Here is a 24,512-nt window from a genome sequence, read left to right as displayed (position 1 = left end):
TGAATTTGCGGGGTTCTGGCTCCGAGTTTGCTGTTATGTGACCTTTCATAAGTTGTTTTCAAAATCAGTTATATGCTGATACCTGATTTTGTTCATGATTTTCCTATATAAATTTTTTATGAAAATATTTTATGTTTGTTTCTTCTTTTTTTCTCTTTGTTTGTACATGTGTAGTATTGTCTTTTGTGTTAGCATGTGATTATGTTGTTGATGGTTGCATAAATAATAAAAATAAAAAAAATTGTTCATTTAGGGTTGCAATAAGTCTGGTCATCATGTATTATGGTTGATATGTAGATTAACCCTTTAGATAATATTTTAAAATCAACACAGATACAGGATGCCAAAACAAAGAAGCCAAGGTCTCTTGAGTCTTTTGATCAATACTCACAGACAAGACGTCATACAGGTCAGAGCCAATTAAGTTCCAGAAACATTTGCAGAATTCTGCTGAAGGCCATCCAGCACAGGTGACTTGCAATTGTTCTGTTTTCGCACAGCTCTTGTTATCTCACTGAAAGTCAGTGGGCTTTATAAATCCCATCTGTCCTCCTCTGAGAGGAGCTCAGCAGCTACAAAGTTATCACAAGCCTCTGACTGATAGTTTCTCATAAAATGAAATTGCAAATGAATGCATTTCTTGTGGGTCCATTGTTTCTTTGTCATCTTGGTGTCTTAGCTGATAGAGGTGCTTCATCTCTCATGTCATATTTTCTAGTCCTAAAAAGAGCAGTAGGGGAATCCATATTGTTCAGCTGAGAATACTTGACTCAAATGAGAGCACCCTTGTCTCATTCTTCTAAAAAAAATCTTTTAAAAAAAAGCTTATTTCAGTGGTGTCAGTGAAATTTGAGCCATCTCTGTTGTGGTTGCTTTCCTCAAGGATTTTCGTTTGAGGGCCAACATGTTTTACTGGTGCTATGTGTAATGTACGGTTTGCAGAATATCTTTATCTGTACTTTGCCCATGTCCCGCCACTGACTTAATGTCTGGAAAACTGATCATTCCTCTCACCAAGATTTTAAATGAGTGACTGAAAAATAGCACTGCTAAAAAAATCTGCCTTTACTGGCTGCATAAAAGATCACTCCAGACACAGTTTTACCCCACATTTTTCTCCCCAATTTGGTCACCTTCCAATTCCCACCCACCAGCCAGCTCTCTCCTGTCATACAACAGCTAAAAACTGGAGTAGGTGAAGGCTAACACATGCTTCCTCTGAGACATGTGAAGCCAACCAAATGCATCTCGACTGCTACTCATGCTGTGTCACAGGACAGTATATGCCCTTTTCCACATACGTGATGCCTGTAGACACCCACGATTGGCTAGTGTTGCTGTGTTTGGCAGAGGAAAGAGAGTATCTCTCCCAACCTGAGAGCTCGGACAATTTTGCTCCCTTGGCTCCTGGCCATGGATGGCTGTGACATCCTCGGGATTCAATCTTGTGATCCATTTGCTTAGTGAGATGATACCAAGGAGTAATATGAGAGTTTGCTGTCTGATGACTTTTGGAAATGTTTAAGGAGTAGAACTTTGAGGGCTGTATTGTGAAAGGTAAAAATGAAAGCTAATGAACACTGTGAGTGAAGGCTGATCTTCAGCTATTTAATTTATATCAGAAAGGTGACCCTGCTTACACATGATTCTAGCTGCACGCCTCCTTCAAAGCTAGGGCTGATGAATAGACTTAGACTGTTTCTTCTATCCTTCCTTCTGCTGAGCCGTACAACTGCATAGAGATCTCGGCTGCAGCTGGCATTTAGGAAAGAGCAAGATGTGTGTATCACATTTTAATATTAATTAATCACTGAGCCAAGAAGCCTAATTCTCCTGGGATATAAAACCTACAACGTCAATACTGTATAATGCAATACTAAAATGTAGAATTTGGAAGTAACAATCAGGACTTAAGTTACAGAATGGGACTTGAGTCATACTTGAGTTGCACGTTACCCTGACTTGACTCAAACAAGGGAGGCTTGCGAAATTTCAGCTTCAATAAAAACTACCAAAAACTAATAAGTTAGGATTGACAGTCTTAAAGTGTGATGCTTTTTCTGGCGATTTTGTGATTGTCGTTCTCAGTCATTTATTGCACTGCTAGTGGCATTGCAGTGATCAGAGCAGAGCTGTTCTCATGATGTGGTTAAAGTTTAAATCTTTCTAGAACTCTAGATTTTTTTTGACACAAAGCATTAAAACTGAGCAGTAATTTTATGTAATAATAATTATATGTAGTGACAATGCATAGTCTTCTAAATATTGGAATGTCATATTAAGTGTTAAAGGTCCCTGGAGGACCAGTGGTTAGGCCTTGGCGCTATCACCGCTGCAGCCCGGGTTTGATTCCCAGCCAGGGAACCATCCCTAGCCACTGGGGTTGCACATGACAGTGCACCCCCCAGTGCTGGTCCCAAACCCAGATAAAATTGGGGATGGTTGCATCAGGAAGGCATCTGGCATAAAAACTGTGCCACATCAAATATGCGGACCAATGATCTGCTGTGGCGATCTCTAACAGGAGCAGCTGAAAGAAAAACAGCAACATATCAAGTGTTAAAGACTTAACCACTAACAAGAAGCATCACAGAGAACATGTACTTCATATCTCATACCTGCACTCCCTAGGAGGAACATCAGGCTACATTATAGGAGGAACATCAGGCTACATTATACCATGATCTTGAATGAATGTTCTTTAATAAGAAAGAAAATAGAGAGAGAGAATGAGCTTCCTGCTACATGTGTTTGTCATGACTTTAAAGGGCTTGGAGGAGACCCAATCCCTGCCTCTGACACTGTCTCTAACGTCATCTCTCTATCTCTCTGAACAAGGAAAGCTTTCAATTTTTTTACCCACCAGATTGAATTTGGATAAGAAGGCAAAAATAATGTTATCTGTGTTAGTCCAAGGCTGGCATCTCATGATCAGGGTTGCATTCGCAAGATTTGTAACAGTTTGCTTTGCTTTGTCTGCATGACCTGTCTCTCTGTTTCTGTCACAGCCTGAACCCTTACAGTTATGATGAGAGCTGTGTGTCGAGCAGTGTGGATCACCTTCCACTGGCAGCACTTCCCCTCCTCGCTATTGCAGCACCACACTATCAGGATGCTGTGGCAATAGTTATTGCCCAAGCCAATCAGGTCTACCACAGCTTCCTGCAGTCCCCAGAAGGACAAGGCTTCACTGGCCAGGTTGGTCTACTGTGGATCAGAAAGCAGGCTTAGCTTTTTTCCCAACCTTTTTTTTTTTACTATTTTATTTTACTAGCTTTTATTATATGTCTCATAATAGCCTAGTTAGGGCTTTGTTACTGAGAAGCTGTTCTAAGCTGGTATTAGTACGGCATTAAAAGGCAACCGTCATCACAGTAGTAATGGGGAGTGGGGGTGTGTGAGTCATCCACCGATGAGTCATTCCACAGTGGGAGAGGACTCTCTCTCTGCCCATTTGTCCTGGCTCCTTAGCTCCCATGATTAGCTTGCAGCAACACATGATCGTTAAATTACAATGCACAAGTGATTTCTAGAGGAAGTGCACTTTGCTAATGTTTATATTCAGTGTGCTTCACCTGAGTGGACCAAAACATTGGGATGCTGCATGACTAACAACTTAACCTCCTGATCAAGAAAGAAAAATATATGTATCTGAGATTAGGCTCTGAATTTGCCAATGTGTTTATCACAGACTCCCAAATCCAACTGAAATCCAAGCACAGTTAATGCATGACAAATAAGTAATTAAGAAGCCAGAACAGTTGTTTTGTTGCTCTAATTAAGATTATTGACAGTCCTATTGAACTGTGGCCACCACTAAGATCTCCTACTGTGGAGCTTTGTTTTATAGCACACTGCTTTTGCTGTAGGTTCTGACTTGTGTGTTTGTGTGTGTGCATGTGTGCATGTGCTGTTGACCAGGTGTGTCTGTTGGGTGACTGTGTGGGTGGCGTGCTGTGTTTTGATGCACTCTGTTTCAGCAACAGCCCACAACATGACAATCCTAGTCACAGAGGGAGACACAACAGTATGGAGAGCCTAAGGGTATGTATTTCATTCTAAAACTACTGTGTAGCTTGAGGCTGGGTCCTGGCTGTAAGTTTTACTTACTCCCCTCTTGTCTGTCCATTGCCTCAGGCGATTGGTTATTGTTTTCCGGTTTCAGTATAAGTTCCCTGTTAATCCAGTTTTGATTTTGGTCCTCAGAAGCACCATCTGCTAATACAACTCTTTTAGTGGTTGTATTACACTGCTCTTGAAATACATTCCACTATTTAAAAGGAATTGGATTTTTTTGTACTTAGGTAAAAGTGTTACTTGTAATGGTGATTATTTTGTCCCTGAATGTATTATATGCTCCCATCCAACACAGAATAACCCAGGGCTTCTAGAAGAGGCCAACTTGGGTCTGCGCTCCAGTAAGCGCCTCAGCAAAAGCAACACTGACATCTCAGCCCCTGATGGGAGTCGTGTGAGGAGGAAACGGCTCACTCGCAAACAGAGTGATTCGTGTGCTATTGACTCCTCCAAGAGCCAGCAACATCCAGTTCTCAGCAAGTAAGTGTCAAACACAAGGTTTCATCAGAATTATGGCACATTCTTGTCACAGCTAAGGTAATACAAGATAAGAATACTTGCTTTTATGTTACATTTTCTCAAAATTTCATACAAGCATTTAAATCAACTGCGTGTATCAATTTAGCCTGATAAGTCTGAGCGTATGCGTGTAGCTGGAACTTGGCCATGGTCTCAGTGAATGTGTCAGTCTTCTTCACCCTGACATTATGTGGCCCATCTGCCTTCCACAGCCTTATACCGTCTGTGCCAGTATAAACATGCAGTATGTGTATTTACTGCTGTTTTGAAATTTCCTGCAGTTGCCTGAATTTCTCTGTGACGTAGACTAATGCTGTTCTTGGGGATTCCTCGCAGTAGCTAGGCACATGGCAGTAGGTGCCAGAAGTGTGACACCAACCCCTCCTATGTGTCTGACTCTCGGGAGGCCAAGACAATTTGGATGCTCATTGTAGAATTCACAAATGAGAGCTGAATCCAGGCTTTGCTTCCAGTTTCCCTGATGCTGCTGAGAGCAAAGACTCATCTCTTGGCCTCTTGTACCTTGCCATCACTGCCTCTGGAAAGGGCTGTCTGGAGTTGTTAGCTGGGAAAGCATAAAGACCAATGCCCAAACTGTGCTTTGCAAGACTGGATAGTTACAGAAGTAATGATGAGTTGATTATCTGCCCAAATAAGAATCCACCTCTGCATAGTGGGATAGTACAACAAAGCACAGAAACATCTGCAGACTCTGCTGATTCTCTCAAACTGCCCTTTGGACTCAGAATGGAATTTTGAGCATAGACTGGATATGAATCCCTGCGATTAGAGACCATGGCTTGGAGATTACCGACCTGGTGTTGGTCATAGCACATACTGGGAAAATTATAAAATCAGCCACATTCAGCCTACTTCAGGATGTCTGACCAGGATTTGAGTTGATATAAGGTTGTTCTCTGGCTGACTCTCTGGCTCTGATATATCAGTTTTCCAAGACAGGGCATCTGCCTTTGCATTTTTGGAGCCTGTTTGGTAGGAAAATCAAAATTAAGAAAGTAAAAAACATCTATCTTTCTTTATTAAAATGTCAAACCAGTGATTTCACTCTTCCAAGGCTAATATTTCCTGTTCCTGTGTAAAATAAGCATAAGATTGGATTAGCCACCCATTTTTGAAAACATCTCCAAAACTGTATACTGAGCTTCACCATGAATGATTATGATGGGTTTGGATATTGAAAGACTTAACATCTCATTACAGTCATTTTTGTGATATTCAATTTTTTATATAAATTCCATAAACGGACCTGTTGATACATGGCACCTCCATCTCACATCCCAGTGTTGGGAAAGCAGAAGTCACAGATCCTATTTCCACATATTTGATTGTCAAGGATGATGACTGAGGCTGCTTGATATTATGGATGATATAGACTAAAGGATTTGCTAGGATTTTGTTCAGACACCCACCCAGACACCCACCCTGTTATTGTTTTCATTAGAACCTTCAGTGTATGTGATGATTTTTGTATGCAAATCTTATTTATTATGTTATTATCAAACTATCATTCTGTGTTGCTTATCTTCGGTAAATATACACTAGCCACAAAAATACATTCTTTAGAGCTGATTTATACGTGCATTAATATTGTGTTTGTGTGTGTGTGTGTGTAGTCAGGTCCAGGATGGAATAGACCTAAGCCCTGGAGGAAGCAGTCCAATGTTGAATCCAGGCCGTTTTGACTTCGAAGTGTCAGAATGTTTCCTGCTAGGCTGTCCACTTGGACTAGTGTTAGCCATGAGACGCACTGTTCTTCCTTTGGTTGAAGGTGAGTGTGTCGTACTAAAGCACCACACAGGCTATGGCACATTGTTCTCTCTATGCACCATTAGCTTACACCTGGCAGACAGTCCAGCTCTTCTAGTAGAGTGAATTGCAGTGCTGTCACCACATTACAGTGGCTAGCCTTCAGTTTCATTACATTCTTCTGTAGAAAACAAACTGTTTATTAAGAAAACTGTAATCATATGCAATTTTTTCACACCTCTTTGTGGCAGTGACTCAGCTGCAGCCTGCTTGCTCTCAGATCTTCAACCTGTTCTACCCCTCTGACCCGTCAGCCTCCAGACTGGAGCCCCTTCTCCATACTCTCTTTCACCGGCTGCCTCCATTCCCTGTTCCACGATACCAGCGCTACCCGCAAGGCGATGGTCGCTCCACCCTCATTGGTAAGGAAGATAGACTAAGCCTTGATATATTGGCCCACTACTGACCACTCAGCAGTTTTCATGCAAGTGCCAACTACGGTACAGGATCTAAGAACCCCCTCCTGTTTAAAGAGTCTCTGAAAGGATGTTTTATTTGCTAGCTTGCAAGCTGCATTTTGCTGTCCCAGCTAAAGGCAAATAAATATAAATATAATATAAGTATAAATGAAGTCATTTGCAGCCTTTGAGTATGTTTGCAACAATGGAGAGAAAGTCAGTTATGTTGCTTTCAGAAAATACATCATCCTTACAGAAAAGTCATTATATTTTTAGACCAATTTTTGGCATAAAATGTGTTATATATTATATGTTCTGTATATAACTTTATGTGACCAACTAACGAGATGAATATGAAAACTGAGATCAATATTTTTAATTGTGATTGGAGGGGTGTGACTTACAGCCTCCAAGAAAATAAATTACTGACTTACAATTATGTAACTTACTTAACACCCCATTGACCGTAAGAAAAAAAAAATTATGTGTTGAGGATAGGATCAGTAGACATGCTCACACACATTCTGGTTTAATGCGGTAATTAATTACCGTAGCCACATGGTGTGGTTCCCGAGCTGCCCCATGGGTAAGGTAGTTTCATCATTATAGTCATCACAGATCCGCTCTGCAGGTCTGTAAATGTGATTAATGTGTGTAATATCCAGGAATAGCTGGCCTGTTTGTTTGTTAATGGTGTTCTGGGCATGCACTTTGATTTTGTTTGGGGGTTAGTTCCAAAGGCAAATTATTTATTCTACAGGTATAAATTATAACATGAAGATGAAAACACCTGTCTGTCAACCATACTTCAGGGGTCTTTTTGTTGTAACATTCTCAGACCATTACATTACTTGAGTCTCTCAGAATTCTGTCTCTCAGTGTTCCCTCTCTTCTACTTGTCACAGCTCTACCAAATTGCCTTTACATGACTGTATTTCACCTGATCTGGATTATATCATAAGCATAAACAATCAGGCTTTTTTGTTCTGATCTCTAAGCTCTCTCTTCAGTGTTCAGAGAGTGGAGGTCCATTGTTTAACTCCTTTTAGCTGGCTAGCTATGTCTCTCCAACACAATCTGCCTGTCTTTCTTTTCTCTCCCATGTCCTCTTTTTCTCTCCCATTATCCTTCGTCTGTTAGTCTCTTACATTCTTTCACAGTGTTTAGACGCAGCCAGAAACAAAAGACAAAACAGAGAAGTGTGGAGGCTAGAAAACAGTGTACATAGGATACTAGTGTCTATGGCTCTGTTCAGACTCGGTATTAACATCCATCACTAGTGATCATTTCACAAGTGGATGGCAGAGATGAATAGCTGTTCGTCCCGGGTATTTTCACTTGTGTCGAAGACATCTGCAGTGACCACTTGTGATCGCGTGTCTTCAGTAGCAGGATCACAAAATCTTCCAAAGGCAGCTCAATGTCACTTCAAAACCAGACCCAAAACTAGCCAATACCAAAGAAAAATTCAAATGAAGTGTTTATATTTAGCCATCAGATGGTATTCTCAAATGAAATCATTTGGAACTCAGACTGGTCGATAAAAGCTATATTCATACTGTCATCAGGGTGTGAGGTACTGCATGCAGGTTGATCAAGCAAATTTCGGGTGCTTTCAACAATCACATAAACAAAAAGAGAGAGAAGTAAAAACCCAAAATGAAATATGAGTTGCACATATAAATTTACACTCTGGGTTAAAAACAATCAACCTCAGTAGTTCTGCAGGGTTATTACAATGATCTATCTTTGGGGTTGTATTTTGGTAATGTGAACTCTTATGAATAGGCAAAATGGCCAAATTGATTTTGCAGAGTCAGTAACACAGAGGAGCCTATACCTGATAAAAGATAAATATATTATGCCAGCAGTGGCACCCCATTAGCATCTCTACCTGCCCAGCTGATGACCACAGAGACTAATCTATCTTAGCTGCCTTCTACGAGGGATATATGGAATGTAGGATTTACTTTCATTTTCACAAATGTGATGCAGCAACAAACAGGTATAACATAATAAGGTTTTTTGTTGAGAAATGTTTTAATAGTTCTTTTTGTTTGTTTTTTGCTGTTACATTTTCTGAGTCACTGTTGCCTTTTTGGTTGTTAATGTGTTTTGCACTCACAGGCTGCTGTATCAAGCACATCTGAGCCTTTTACAAGGGGTAATTCAGAGACTGAGTATTGTTACACAGTCCAAGGTCAGAACACAGAAAGACACAAGCACACAGGCCAGAGAATGATGGCTTAAATTTACTAGACTTTGCAGCAAGCACCAAGTAAATTAGCTATGTAGACCCAACGCAAATGTGAGGGTAATGAGGAATCATGATAATGGCTGAATTTGGAAACTGAGAGTCTCAAACTGGTGTACTGCAGTGTGTGTGACTTTGGCAGTGACACACACATTAAAGTGGCATTTATCTGTGCACACATTCCACAATTCCACAATGACAATAAAGCCACTTGACTTGACTTGACTTTGAGAGACAGTACGAGGGCTGGAAAATAATGCAAACTTATGGGCCTGTGACAAATTTATCCTGCTTAGAATTTACACATATAGCAACCTGCATTCTACATCACCTCTGTCTCACTAGGCTTGCTAATAAGAAGAGCTAGTTGTTGTAATAGTTGGTAGTTTGGCTCTGTGACAAATAACAGGCTGTGTGGTGGAGGCAGGCAGGTAAAGGGACATATTAATTCAGAAAATTCAGTGAAGCGTAAAAGCTGAGTGCTTACATTAGAAAGCCTGTTGAAGGGTTTGAAATCACTTTTTCTCAACACACAGAAGTAGAAGTAGGGCTAGTGAATACATAGGAAATCAGGTCAACTGAATATGGTCATTGTTTCTATTTACAGAATGTGGTTGACTGTTTTTTTTTTCCACTTGGTCATCAATGTTTGTCAGTGCAAAACATCCAATCCGCAAATAAAATGAGAAAGAACCCTAATCTGGATTATGCTGAGAACTGCTCGAATGTTATTAATTATCCAAGCCTGTTAGAAAGATTTGCCAGTGTGTTGTGAATAAGCAGCAAAGCATTAAATTGTTCCTACTGTTGTGGAGCACTGATTCATTTTAACTGAAACATTGCTCACCATGCTGCCTTTTCACATTTCTCCCCTGCTAGCTGATGACATCCATGGCCACCCTGATGTGTTCCTCGATGAAGAAACTGTGCTCCCATTCTCTCCGAGGGTAAATGACGCAGAGGGAACAGTGAAGCAGGTGGTTGGCAGAGGCCGCAGGGCAAGTCTGACCAGCACAGACAGTCAAGCATCCGGCTGCTGGGAGAGCAAGCTCAGCTGCATCATTGCCAACAGTGAGTGTGTAGGCACACTCTGTTATATAAGCTAAACTCACCCACACCCACTCAGAACTGCTGTTCTATCAGTCATACTCTAAAGGTTAAGCTACAGATGAAATACATTTACATTTACAGTTAATAATTTATGTCTGTGTGTGTGTTTCAGTCTCCAGTACCTGGTGGGGCTCTAAACGGCTGGACTATGCACTTTTTTGTCCAGATGTGTTGACTGCATTCCCTACTGTAGCTTTGCCTCACCTGTTCCATGCCTCCTACTGGGAATCTACTGATGTGGTGGCTTTTCTGCTCAGACAGGTAATACATAAATCTAAGATCATTCCTCTCTGTATTATGGCACAAATATCCCTCTATTTTGTTCTCTAATATTTCATTATTTCATCGTTTTGAACTGTTGTCCACCTCACAAGAATGCAGATTTATGTAATTGCTATGTATGTTGGCCTGCTAGTTGTATGTTACTTGTTTAATGGCTTAATGCTTACTGTTTGAATATACCTAAAGCAAGAGTTCCCATTTATGGTGTAAAACTGCACTGCACCTTGTATTCCTGTGATACAGTAGGCTGGATCTAGAAAGAATGAAAAAATGATGAATAATGAAAATAGGGTTTTAACACTGTAAACTTCATTCTTAGTCAAGTATCAGAGAAAATCATCACAGTTTAATTGTTTTACTAAAGTTATTTTCTAATTTATGATCTCAGGACTTTATTCCTGTGGTACTATGTAGATTAATATTATTTAAAATATTTAATTGTTTGCCCATGTGTGTTTGTGTGATTGACAGGTGATGCATTGTGACTGTGTGAAGGCTCAGGAGGCAGACAGCTCAGACTGCACCTCCTTTTCCCCTTCCAGCCCCAGAGAGAAATGGCTACGGAGACGCACACATGTTAAGCTTAGGGTGAGTGCTACACCAGTTTCTCTGACTAAAGCCAGATGTGACGCAACTGCCGACATAAATATATAATGTGTCTAAGTAAATAAATCTTAGAACAGGATGTTTTTTTCAGCTTATAATGAATTACAGCTAATATATGTCACCAGCTGCTTCAGTTCTGTTAAAGATGAGGAGAATATCATGCTAATATTTATCCTGAATATGCTCATTGCATTTTTTTCCTCATTTGATCATCTGCTCATCCCCACCCAGTAACTAGCTCTCCACTAACATGTGGCAACTACGGACTGGGGAAGGTAAAAGCTAGTATGTTCTTCCTTCACAAGATGTAAAACCAGCCACTGCATCTTTTCAAATGATTGCTCACACTATGTCACAGAGCAGCTGTGCATAAATATGTGAAACCTAGATGCTGCTTTGGGCTTGACATTTTCATTTTCGCCCTCTTGGTTCAGATTTTTCCCATTGACGTAAACAGAAATCATATCATCTATGAAGATTTTTATGTAAATGCCAGCACACTGGGCAGCATTCAGATATAAGAATCTTTACATTAAACATGACACTAATTAGCTAATGTTTTTAATATTCGGTAGCTCATGTGTGGTTCGGTAATTTGTAGCTGGATTTCATATTTGGATTTGGATTTGAGACTGAGTACACTGACTTGTCAGCTAGGCCATGTTTATCTTGAATTTCCCCTACAGGGGATCAATAAAGGTACATCTTATCTGATCTTATCAAGATTTAATGAAGCTAGTTTGAGACATTGGTCATGTCATCTTTAGCTTACATCAATTTATATCCATGTTGTTATTTTAGATGAAGCTTATACTTGTAATTTTGTAGAGTTTGGTTATTGCTGATTTCTTTTAAATGAATTTAAAAAACCTCTTCTCTGGTCTGATGTATTATTAGGCTTTAGGTTTTTATTAAGTGTGTAGTAGTTTTAAAAGTGTCAATTTCAGTAAAAGTCAAGACAGTTTAAGTCAAACAGGCCTTGGTTTATGATCGGTTATGTCCCGCCATACATTTGCAGTAGGCTACACTGCACTGCTTTGCTCAAGTTTGCACCTGTTTCTGGTATGACCTTGTGGAGGTGGTTGCAGGGTCGAGCGCTGGTTTGTGAATGGAGGGTGGAGCCGGGAAGAGTTAAGGACCTAAACCTGTGGGGGATTTTTGTTAACAAGTGTTCTTTGTTTCAGTGAGCAAGGATAAAAGGAGGAGAGAGAAGAGCTACGAGAGAGAGAGCTGAGCAGCACAGAGCCGTGTGTGTGTGTGTGTGCCCAGTGAAATAAAATCGCTGAAAAGCTAAGGGAAAAAAAGGAAAATAAAGCGCCCCCTTTTGAGTTGTCTCAAGCCTGCCTCCCGTCTCCTCACCTCCAGTCAAACCCGTAAGCGTGTGACAGACCTCTGTAAAACAAATTTTATCAGAGTAGGTCAGCATTTCTCCCTCGACTTGCACTCCATTATGAGTGATGCACTAATGTGGTGGGTTGTTGACGTATAAAAGTAGATAGTAATAGCGGCATTTAGATTTCGTATATATCTATGGCAGCTGAACTCGGAGGAAAGCAACAGTTTTTATATCAGTGCCTCGCTAGTTTTTCCTGTGAGGTAAAAGTTTATTTGGCTTCTTTAGTCTTGGTTAGATATTTCTATTTCTAAGGCAACTTCTAGCTTGAAAGTTACTGCAAGTAGTAACTGAGAATTTAAAATGTTAGTATTCTGCTTTATGCTTGCAGTCTGGCTGCCTCAGTTGTTCCCCCAGTTGTTCAATTTCACTGAAAATGAGATTTATTGTTGGAGAGTGGCGTTAATACGGAAGACTGCGTGGAGAGGTGACACCCTCTTTCGGAAGGACCCTGCACTGCAGGAACATGTCTTTTTGCGACATCATATTATATTCCACTGAATAAAGGAATGAAAGAAGAAATGTGTAAGCTCTGTTTCTCCTTTACAGAATGTCACTGCCAACCACAGAGTGAATGATGTCATTGCGACTGAGGAAGGACCGCAGACTCTGGTTGGTCGCTTTATGTACGGCCCTCTGGACATGGTGACTCTGACAGGAGAGAAGGTATGAGAGCACCTTTCATCAGCCCCATCAGTCAGAAACACTTGTGAGGTCTATGTATAGTTTTACTTAGTCTAATATTTCTGTCTCTTTTTTTTCTACCTCTTATCTCTGTAGGTGGACATATATTTAATGACGCAGCCTCAGTCAGGGCGCTGGGTGCACTTTGACACTGAGGTCACCAACAGCAATGGCAGAGTGTCCTACACAATCCCTGACAGCAAAAAGCTGCCTGTGGGAGTTTATCCTATTAAAATGATTGTGAAGTAAGTTCATGCTATGTGCCTATTTTCCCAAGATCCTAAAGATTATTTTTGTTTCTATGATTAATAGTTGATGGCTGTTTTAGTCATATAATTGCCCTAATTTGCCAAACTGAGACTGTTCGTTTAAGGCTGTCCGTGTAGACTTTGCTTTGAATGAGCAGATTTCTAAACTGTTCGGTTCAGGATGGATGCAGAGTATCTCTCCAGTAGCTGGTACAATGGTTTTCATGCCCATTTATCCCAATCACCCACTTTCCTTTTTTCTGTTTCTGTTTATTCCCATCTTATTACTCTTGACTTATCTCTCTGCTTTGACCTTCAGGGGAGACCAGACGAGTGCAGAAGCTTTCCTGACTGTGCTGCCACGGGGAATGGAGTGTGTGGTGTTTAGCATCGATGGGTCCTTTGCTGCTAGCGTCTCCATCATGGGCAGCGACCCTAAAGTGCGGGCTGGTGCTGTGGATGTGGTCAGGTGAGTATTAATGAAAGAGAGAAAAGTAAACAGAAAAACAAGATACAGCACAGGCAAGAGAGAAAGTAGAATGTTGGAGTGGAGTACGGTAAAATTAATATATATTTGAATATTTACCTAATTAAACATCAGCCATGACACCTGACACCTGATTATAGAGGTCTTCTAGAAACATAAAATGAATTCAGTTCAGATCATTTTGAAAAGTCTATAATCTACAACTAGAAAGACAGATTTTGCACAATGGGCTGTACTCAGGGTTGGCAACTTAAATCAGTCTCTACAGTTAAAGGATAGTCTAACAGTGCTGGCAGCCCACCGCTCAGAGAACACCAATACCATATACCATTCAGTTCATTATGTGCATGGTCATTTTTTTCTGGAAAATGAAACAAAGCTCAATCCATAATGGTATCATATAAGAGAAAATGCTGCTTTGCATAGTATTTTTTTACAGAATGGAATGTGCTGTTTGAGTGCCATCTACTGTGCAGTTTAAACACTGCTATGAGCACTTTGTCCTTAGCCAAACGCATATTATTTTAATTTTGGACTGCTCCAATTACTTTAATTATCTGCTCCAACACTTCAATTATCTGTACAGTTCAGTTCATCACTTCAGTGCATTTACTTTATATTTGTTTTATGACAAATCAGTAAAACTGGGTTCTTTGTTTTGGACTAAAAAAAGAAAGCAAGTCGTTTTACTTTGAACCATTCTTTCCAAATGTATCTCAGTCATAATTGAACTGTAGTTTTTTTGTATTGTAAATTTACAATACAAACCAGGAACATTCAGAGAAACACCTAGGCATTATTGCAATAATATTAGATAGAAGAATATATAACCAGGGGGAATTTGAGATTTAAATAAGTAGATGTAGAAGAGAAATTAATGTTGGCTTCTATATAAATAAATATCCGAGATATTTTCAAGATATCTTAGTGACTTGAAGAATGAAATGAACCCATGATATTGCCCTTCTGTTAACATGAATGAATATTATATTTATCCATATTTATAATGAGATTACTCATGAGAGAAATATAGCAGGGCTTGAACTGTATGCCCTTGGAGTGCAGCAGCCGGTATAAATTCTCTCATAGTGATAAATGCCACATTTCAATTTAATCCATCAAGGGAGGATTCCTACAATAGTAAAATCATTGTTTTAAAAAAGAGATGTATAATGAATCTAGGCTACAGTAATAATTACATGAACAAGCAGGACCTCTTTACAATCCGGGGAAATTCCACTAACCAAAGCTGCCTCTGGTAAAACCTGTAAAAACAATAGAGGGATTTGTTATTTAACTGTTGTTGTAACAAGTATGTTAACTGAGTTAATGTTTTAACATGGTTAATGTATGGCAGAGCCTAGCACTAATGAAGAAGGAGATTTCCAGCAAGTAGTACTATTTGGTATTAATAGCATCAGAAAGCTTGGAGGGGTGAAAAGTTCAAAGATTATTTTGAGGTCCAAATACCAGTTTGCACAGTTTCTGTATTAACTCAATTCAGTGAGATTGTATGAGGAATGGATGTTGTGTTTTGTGTTAAGACACTGGCAGGACTTGGGTTATCTTATTATCTACATCACTGGGCGTCCAGACATGCAGAAACAGAGAGTGGTGTCATGGCTTTCCCAGCACAACTTCCCACAGGGCATGATCTTTTTCTCTGAGGGGTTGGTGCATGACCCACTGCGCCAGAAAACCATCTTCCTCAGAAACTTGATTCAGGAGGTAAGATTCTCTTTGTCTGGTGTTCTGACATATCCTCACTATTAAATTGTGCACATGCACCCTTTTGCAGCACAAGTTGTAAGAAAATGAAAGCTACTTTTTCCATGTTGTTAGTGTCACATTAAGATCAACTCGGCCTACGGCTCCATGAAGGACATCTCCGTCTACAGCATGCTGGGTCTCAGCCCCAACCAGATATATATAGTGGGCAGACCATCCAAGAAATACCAAAACCAATGCCAGGTGATCCAGATTTTCATTCATTCTTATGTGTACCAGGAATCTTCCATTGCGGGGGTATCTTGTTGTTGGTGCTCCGTTTTGCTTCCCCTTCTACTGTTTTTTTGCATTCTGACCTGACCCTGGTTTTACTATGCTGTACAGTTCCTCAGCGAGGGCTACGCTGTGCACCTTTCCTCACTGCAGTTTGGCCATCGGGCCCGGGCCAAGAAGACCTCATCAATGCGCATGGTGCTGCGTAAGAGCTCTTTTGGCCTGTCATCAAAGCCGGACTTCCTGTCCAAGCGCACACACCTTCGACGTACCATGTCTGTGCAGCAGGCTGAACCTCCCATGACCTTGAATCCCAAACCGGAGCGTGCCCAGAGCCAGCCTGAGTCCAATAAAGAAACTGGGGGTAGTGAAGGAGGTGGCCATGTGATGTGGGTACGGGCAGGCATGCACCGGGGTAACACCACTCCCTGATCACACAGAAAGTGAAGGATGAGAAAACAGAAGACATGGTTTCTCAGTACAGTGTCCTGGTAAGTCTCTTCTCTGTTGACAGTTATGTATACTGAAAATAATGGAGTAGTTGGTGTTTAGTGTTGATTATGATGTTGATTGTCTCCACTTCTGAGATAGAATTGTACTAGTTTGGAACATAAGGAATCCGCTTGCCCTCTTGCCTATACTGTCCCTCTTGCATTGTGTATCTGTCTAGTAATTTCTATTCAACATTTTGTCCAAGGTGGAGTACTAGGTCTTCTCTATAAACAGTGATTCATTTTCGCTTTTCCACTGTGTGAATCTTGTGCCCTACAGCACTTGAGAGTGTGTTTTCCATGTAGTTCCCCCAACAGAACACTCTTCAGCACTGATTTTTATGCTTTAACTGTAAAATAAATTCCAGATTACAGATTTAACTATACTGTCCAACTAATCAACTATATTCTAGTACTATTCAAGTACTAGACTCTTTATCTAAATGGGTACATTAATATTCTGGCTATTTATTGAAGAGCTTTTCATTCCTGTGGTCCAGTTTGATTTAGTGATGTTTGGTTTAAACCCTTTTGATTCAAGTGTCCAGACAAACAGGCTAATAACTCTTAGAAGTCAATCATAAATGTAACATGATTTGATAATGTTGGGTTTTGATTTCCATCAATGTAACAAAAAAAACAAAAAATCACAGACCCCACAGTATGCTTCATGGACTCCACTTTGAGAACCACTGTTTAAGAGTATGACATACTTGCTTTTAACCTGGAAAACATCCAAGTCATTGATCTTTTTTTATGAACAAAAGCGTTTATAAATGCACTGCATTTCCCTACTAGACTAGTCCAAACTTAATATGGAGGGAAATCTTCTTTTGATTTAATCCATTAAGCAAATTTTCCTTTTTTTCACAAGAGCCTTATTGATATTCATAACCAAACCCTAGGCAGAGCTATTATTAGGAACAGCTCTCTGCATCTCCTACTCTGTCATTGCTCTCATCACTGCTGAAATATGAATGCACATGTCCATTTTAGCTGTCTGTGGTCTCTTAATCTAAAGACTGATTGCTCAGACTTTCTCCAGTTCAATTTTTACTTGGTGCAAAATGATGTTTTCTTCATGAGATGTGTGGGTTGACTGATTATGTTCTTGGTTAAATAGCAGTTCTGTTTGTCGTTTGAATGAATCTAGGTATTCAGATGGGCTTTCATTTGAGGATTTGCACTCTGTGTCCATCCTTCAGTGCTCTATTTCTCTTCTGCATTATCATCACATCTAAACCTTTGGGTGAGGCACCACAAATCACATCTCTGCTCTGAACTTCACTATATACAGCTTGCTTCATCTCCCTGTGGATTTGATACATCATATGTAATGCAAGTGCTGCCTATTCCTCGACTCTCCTGTTTGAATCAAGGCAATAACATAAATGATCAGTAAGCAGTAATTAATTAGTAATTAAGTATCAGAATCCAAGTACAAGAGCATTTTTGAGTTCCAGCTTTTAAGGAGCCAGCAACACAGAGGTATTTTTTTGCTGGGTCTTGTGAGGATTTGGCTTGCTCTTTTCTTGAGCTTGGCCTCCAGGCATCCTATTTCAAGGTATTTTGTCAGTCCAGTGCCAGGCAAGATGAGATTTATAAGATTCCAGCTGAAACATCAGGATGTCTAAAGCCCAAGGAAATATGCACAGTTGAAGAGGAAAGCTTCTTGGACAGATCTTGATGCTGGCTCCTGCAATAATCCTTTTGTGTAAATATTGCAGACTCAGCACTGCTCTCTGGGCAGCTGTCCATGAGCTGGCTGCAGAGATGGGGCTAGGCTGCCATACGCTAACACCATGCCAAAGTGCCAGTTTGACCTAAACCCGCAGTTTCATGGCGAAGCTGCACAGCCAGAACCGTGCATATGACACCTTGGATCCTTTGCTAGGAGAAGTGCTGAACTTCCCCCTACCTCTTTGCGAGGTCACGCCTTATGTCCAATCTCTCATGTCTGTTATATCAGTAGCTGTGGATTGACTGCCAGATGAAAGGATTATCAAACATCAGTGGTTTCTGTTGTGGCCAATATTCTCCTTGAACTAAGAATATGTAATGCTTATATCTGCTTTTTTAACTGTAAGTGTCATCTGTCAAGGAAACGCGACTTTCACAGATTTAAAATGGAGGGCAGCTTAAGTGTATTCCATGAATTCTGTACATTGTGATGTTCCTCAAGTTCTCACTTAGGTGACTATTGTAACTTGCACTAAATCAAATTGATTATGGTATTATAGGTGTAATTGTTTATAGCTGAATGCAGCAATGTTTACCATTCAAATAATGGTTTTGTATTTGTATTGTAATAGTGGTTGTTGTTGTTCACAAGGTTGTGACTGTACTGCCCTAATATTACACAGTAATAAGGTAATCGTTTAATCTGATATTGATATTGTTTACATATAAATGACTCATGCATAGACTGTACACTACAGGCCAAAAGTTTGAAAGTAACACTACTTTGGGGGAAGAAAACAAAAAAGAAATTGTTACATAACATTTGAAATTGTTACAAAATAAAAGTCCCAAAAATGGTTCTTTAGAGCTATGCCAAAGATGTTCCGAAAGAACATCAATCCAGATATTTTTACCCCTTTTGAAACAATCACTTTTCACCAGAAAGATGCTTACACATAATGCTAACATTTATGGAGGGATTGTTTTTAGCTTGTCTTAGTTTGGCAAGATTCATCAATCAAAATGGTCTTTAGGAAACCATAAAATAGTTCTTCTATGGCACTCTGAAGAACCATTTTGGGCACCTTTATTTTTAAGAGTTTAATGGACTATAATCAACAAAGACCCTGAGGGCTTTTTGTCTGTAATACATCAGAATAAGAGTATCACTCTTAGGTTAAACTAGATGTCAGTAAATGTATTGGATGTTAGTGGAATGGCTTAAATTTAACTTATTTTTGAAACTGGAAACGTTCATTGCTTGTTTTCATACTGTTGGTCTATACAATCTGTATAAATTTAGATCAATATGACATATGAGATGTTACTTGTCTCTTGTGTTGTATTAGTTGCTTTTGTATTTATGAAAACTGTTTCTTCACTGAAGGAACTGAAAACTGCAATGTTTCTTAATTTGCTTAACCAAAGTAAGTGACACTTGTATAATGGACACTGTCCTTTATATAGACCACTTAGCGTGAAGTGTGTGTGTGTGTGTGTGTGTGTACATATTAGTATGCATACATGCAAATCAACATGTCTGTGTTGATTTGGACTGTTTTGTATTTATTGTAAATGTATTTAATTAAGAGCAGTCATTGTGTATTCTTTTCTTTTCTATCCTTACCCAGAGGTCATGTGATTGATAAATACAATCTTAAACTGAGCCTGCAGCTTGAGCCTATGTGACAAAGAAATTTTAAGACAGACAGTGTTTATGTGAGCTTTTGTGAAGTGTGAACATTGTCACTTTCTGAATTAGTATACTCAGTATATGAATGTATTTTCAGCCCTATAGACATGTGTATAACCTTTCAAAGATATAGACTTATCTGTATATTCAGAGAATATATTTGTAATTTATTCAAGTTATTTAATTTAAGATACAGCTATATTGTTTATGACAGGACGAAGGTGGTATAACTCACGATTGTGGTAGTTGCAGCCAATAAAATTGCTTTTGGCTCAGTGTGTGACAAAACCCTATACCTTTCCTCTGTGTTATACCAGCAGGTAATCTGCACTGAAACCATCACTGCATCTAAACAATTAACAAACAGTTAACATTTCTGGTAACCAATGATGGATCTGACACATAGGAATATTTGTATGCTAAATATATTTCCCCATACGTTTGTACCATTTAAAACATTTATAGATATCGAAGTATTCCTGATTTTATAACTAAAATATAATTGACAAAGTCAGGGATGCTCAGAAAACACCAAAGAACAACACATTTTTTCTTCCTAAGGGGTGGCCAGTGTCATGCTAGCCTGAAGCATGGACACCTTATGGACACCCTGGTAAGAAATTATTATTTAGCTAGCAAACACAGAAGCGAACTATTACCTGGCCCCACTTATCAAAACAAATAAACAGGTAAGCAAACACTGGTCAACTTTTTGATGTTAATAATGTTCATTATTTGGAGGCATAACATTGGATTTCTTTGAGTTTGTAACACTAGTTGTGTTTCATGAAATGTAGCCTAATATTATTAGCTATGACTTTTTGTAGCTTGCTGGATGGCAAGCAAATGTTGCTTAAATTTGTGCCTTTTATGTCCAGTGGGGATCCTACTCAGGCTGTACACAGGTAACCACATTATTTTATTTTCCCAAGTTATCACCCCAGTAAAGTCTTACCTGGGTCTAACCCAGCCACCCCACTGTAAAAGGTATGGCTATGCCATACTTTAGAGCCTGGTTTTTGGTCAACTTTAGGACAGCGTGGTCAGCCTTAGTCTGATAAACTGGGCAAATGCCCAGCCATATAGTAACAACCATATTTAGAACCTAAATATATCTTTATAAATAAACAGGGTTCTACTTATACTGTGTACAGTATTCCGTCCATAGACATCTGCTCTCAGTTGCTCCAGCACATTAGTGGAATTAGTTGAAAGATAAGTACTATAAGGATCAGAATACTCCCTCTGTCTCTGCCACCAAAACACAGCATCTTACATAAGCATGTTACATAAGCACTGTTCTGAGTTGCAGGTTTGACCCAGCAGGCTCATGGGGATTATGTTCCCACTGAATGCTAACACTGGGAAAGTCTTCCTCTGCCCTGACCACTGCACTATTAGTTATCAAAATGACTTAAAAAAAAATGTTTGCTTCCTCTGACTACTTCAACAGTTAAATAGAGATCATGTAAATGTGTTAATTTGCACTCACATATATTGACTATTTTTTATGTATAAACACTAAAATAGTTACTCATGCAGATAGTTTATGAACATCCCTAAAAGTTGTAATATAACTTGTCATAGATTATATCTATGGCTTGAGTGAGCATGTAAACATCAACAGACTTTAAGGGTTTTAAAAATTGTAATCAACGCTCTACCTCAGTGGTTTCATCATGTTATGATTATGATTTTGGTTAAAAAGGCTTTTCTCTTGTGTAACCCATGTCATTATGAGAGTTATCTGTCTTTGAACCCAAACATCAATATTTAACTTAGTGTAATGGCTTTATGGCCTTGGCAAAGTAATAGACAGTAAATTTACCCATCTCTTGCATACTGTACATACACTATAAGGCCAAAAGTATTTGGACACCTGACCATCACACTCATATGTGGGCCTTCCCCAAACTGTTGCCACGAAGTTTAATCACGTAATTGTATAGAATGTCTTTGTATGCGGTAGCATTAAAATTTCCCTTCACTGGAACTAAGGGATTGAGCTCAAACATGTTCCAGCATGACAATCCCCCTGTGCACAAAGCAAGCTCCATGAACACATGATTGCCAAGGTTGGAGTGGAAGATCCCGAGTGGCCTGCACAGAGCCCTGACCTCAACCCCACTGAGCACCTTTGAGATGAACTGGAATGCTGACTGCACCCCAGGCCTCCTCACCTGACATGAGTGCCTGACCTCACTAATACTTTTGTGGCTGAATGGACAAATCTCTACAGCCATGTGCCGAAATCTAGTGGAAGGCCTTCCCAGAAGAATGGAGCCTATTATAACAGCAAAGGGGGACTAAATCTGGAATAGGATGTTCAAAAAGCACATATGGGTGTGATTATTCAGGTGTCCACATACTTTTGGCAATATAGTGTATCTATATCACGTATACCTTTCTTTGTGAAAACTGAAGATGAATCATTTATGGCCTTCTTCTACTGGGGACTGGATCACTTGAACTTTGCACTTTTTCTAGTGATATATTAAATATCACTTAATCTATGAGAGATTATCATCAAAACACCAACTGAAATCTTTTTTTTGGTTTGTTTTGGAAGAAAGGTGTTTTATCCCTCCGGTACAGTTCCAGAAACCTGTAGAATATATGGCAAGGCACATTGAAATTGTTCTGGCAGCTTGTGCTGGGCCAACACCTTACTAACACAGTCTATGTTGGTTTTTCCTTTAATTTGTCACTCTTCAATGTGTGTGTTCTGTGGAGGAGGAAACATTTCTATCCTGATGGGCATGGTCTCTTCCAGGATGGCAGCATCTCCATCCACAGGTTACAATGGCTTACTAAATGATTAGATGAGTATGAAAATGATGTAAACCGTTGATGTGCTATGGCTTTCACCATCACCAGATCCGATATGGCCTTCATCCCACTGAAATTCTACAGGAGATATTGGAGCAACTTGTTAGACAATGCTCTCCATCACCATAATCAAAATAACAGTAGACAAATGATCCTTTAGAGGAATGGTGTTCATCCCTCCATTACAGAGACAATAGGGTACGTTGAAGTTGTTCCTTTCATTTGCTACCTATGTATGACACAAACCATACAAAAGTTATCCAGCTAGAATGCAATTATTTAGTGGATCTTCCTAACATAAAAATCTACAAATCTTACCTTGTTAATAGCTAAGAGTGGAAACTTTTGTTCCTGTCTTCTTTCATATACTGTTACATATTTCTCTTGTGAAATCTACTACAGCTTATGGTATTGTAAACCATTGTGCATTGTTTATAGGCATAGAATGTTCATTCAGGAGAAAGTATGCATTCATTGTATTCTAATGAGCTCTAAAATCTCAGAGACTTTCCTTTCAAATCCTCAATAGAAGTTACATGGATCTAACTGGTAAACCATTAGGAATGCTGAAATAATACTTTGCCATGGTGACCTCTGACTGCACGGCTGTGTCAGAAAGACTGTCTCCTGCAGTGAGTGTGGATTTAGGGAAAAACACAAGTGTTTTTTTTTTTTTTTTTTTTTCAATTGAGTCCACTTCAAACCCATTGTATAGAAACCTCTATCATGTCATCTGAAGGACTGGACCTGTGGTGAAAAATCAACCTAGTATGATCATTTTTCCTTCTGTCTGTGTACTCTCATATAAACAGAGAAAGATGTTAGCTTGTATTTGCTTGTATTTGTCTGAGAAGACAGATAATATTAGGCATAATTATTATTGGTGCTATTGTTACACAAATAAATTATTACCTAATGGTTCAGCAATCTCATGCTCAATGCATCCACTTTTATCTTTCTGGTTTGTTATTCTACAGGGTGTCCCAAAGGTCTCCGTACATAATCGACACTTTTTAGCAAAATGTATTCCAAAATCTTTTCATACTTTAGTTTATATTATGTATATGTCAAAAGAAGAATATATTGAAATCATTCTCATGGCTGGTTGCAATGGACTTTAACAGGAAACATGGCAAGCACATCACATCAACACTGTTGCCAGACTTTTTAACAAATTTAAAAAGACTGGAAGTGTTGTGGACCAACTGAGAAGTGGACATCCACGAACACACTGACTAAGGCACAACCCATGTGGCGCTGGCATACATAGTCCCCTGTGTATGGAGACTTTTGGGACACCCTGTATATTGTGTTTCACATCCTAAATATTTGCTTATATTAGTCATAACAGTGTTATATATTACAAAAAATTAACATCACAAAAATGTTACTGCTGCTAAATGGAAATTACTGACTGTACAGGCTAATGGGTAACGTGCACAGAGAGCCTACTGTTAACATTAACAGATGGAATTATGGTCGGTGTGGCCAAACACTTACAACAAAAATAAACCTAAATAAACCTAATAAATTTAAAATTGTTTCTTAGACATTAGCAGAGGTTACAGTTCCTGAAAATACTGATGTTAGACATCCTCCAGCTGCATACAATACTCTCCACTTTCCATGCCACGATTGCACTTTTCTTGCATTTTTCAGGCATGGAGCATTCAAGAATTTCCCTCATGGGATCAATAAAGTCTATCTATCTATCTATCTATCTATCTAGTTCTATGCTTTCTTGCACTGAAATTTAACATACACACATCTTCACTGATGGCTAGATTGTTATAAAAATACTTTGTCACTTTATATGATTATATAAATAAAGGCTAGTATGATGATAGACAGTTTTATAAATCGCAGTCATATTTATTACATATGAAATGCAAGCAAAATTAATAAATAATGTTTGCCTTTAGGAATTTATTGT

The 24,512-nt window shown here is 39.2% G+C and overlaps 1 protein-coding gene across 2 annotated transcripts in view; it reads left to right on the top strand.

Moving 5' to 3' along the window:
• pitpnm3 (PITPNM family member 3) overlaps positions 1–24,373 on the top strand; it is a 65,807-nt gene extending 41,434 nt beyond the window's left edge. The window contains exons 5-19 of one of the 2 annotated variants that reach the window (XM_026924585.3): positions 3,009–3,198; positions 3,922–4,044; positions 4,373–4,557; positions 6,231–6,385; positions 6,615–6,785; positions 9,955–10,146; positions 10,298–10,446; positions 10,939–11,055; positions 13,016–13,132; positions 13,247–13,395; positions 13,718–13,867; positions 15,430–15,613; positions 15,728–15,856; positions 15,998–16,377; positions 17,531–24,373. In XM_026924585.3, coding sequence (XP_026780386.2) covers positions 3,009–3,198; positions 3,922–4,044; positions 4,373–4,557; positions 6,231–6,385; positions 6,615–6,785; positions 9,955–10,146; positions 10,298–10,446; positions 10,939–11,055; positions 13,016–13,132; positions 13,247–13,395; positions 13,718–13,867; positions 15,430–15,613; positions 15,728–15,856; positions 15,998–16,318 — 2,332 coding nt within the window. In that variant the 3' untranslated portion in view covers positions 16,319–16,377; positions 17,531–24,373. The remainder of the gene's footprint in view (positions 1–3,008; positions 3,199–3,921; positions 4,045–4,372; positions 4,558–6,230; positions 6,386–6,614; positions 6,786–9,954; positions 10,147–10,297; positions 10,447–10,938; positions 11,056–13,015; positions 13,133–13,246; positions 13,396–13,717; positions 13,868–15,429; positions 15,614–15,727; positions 15,857–15,997; positions 16,378–17,530) is intronic. The other variant, XM_026924584.3, reaches the window with a different exon arrangement.
• The last annotated feature ends 139 nt before the right edge of the window (positions 24,374–24,512 follow it).

This window comes from Pangasianodon hypophthalmus, chromosome 14, assembly GCF_027358585.1.
Source record: "Pangasianodon hypophthalmus isolate fPanHyp1 chromosome 14, fPanHyp1.pri, whole genome shotgun sequence".
In the NCBI taxonomy this organism is placed as follows: domain Eukaryota; kingdom Metazoa; phylum Chordata; class Actinopteri; order Siluriformes; family Pangasiidae; genus Pangasianodon; species Pangasianodon hypophthalmus.
Note: the sequence above shows the minus strand (reverse complement) of the source record. Positions and strands in the feature narration are given on the sequence as shown.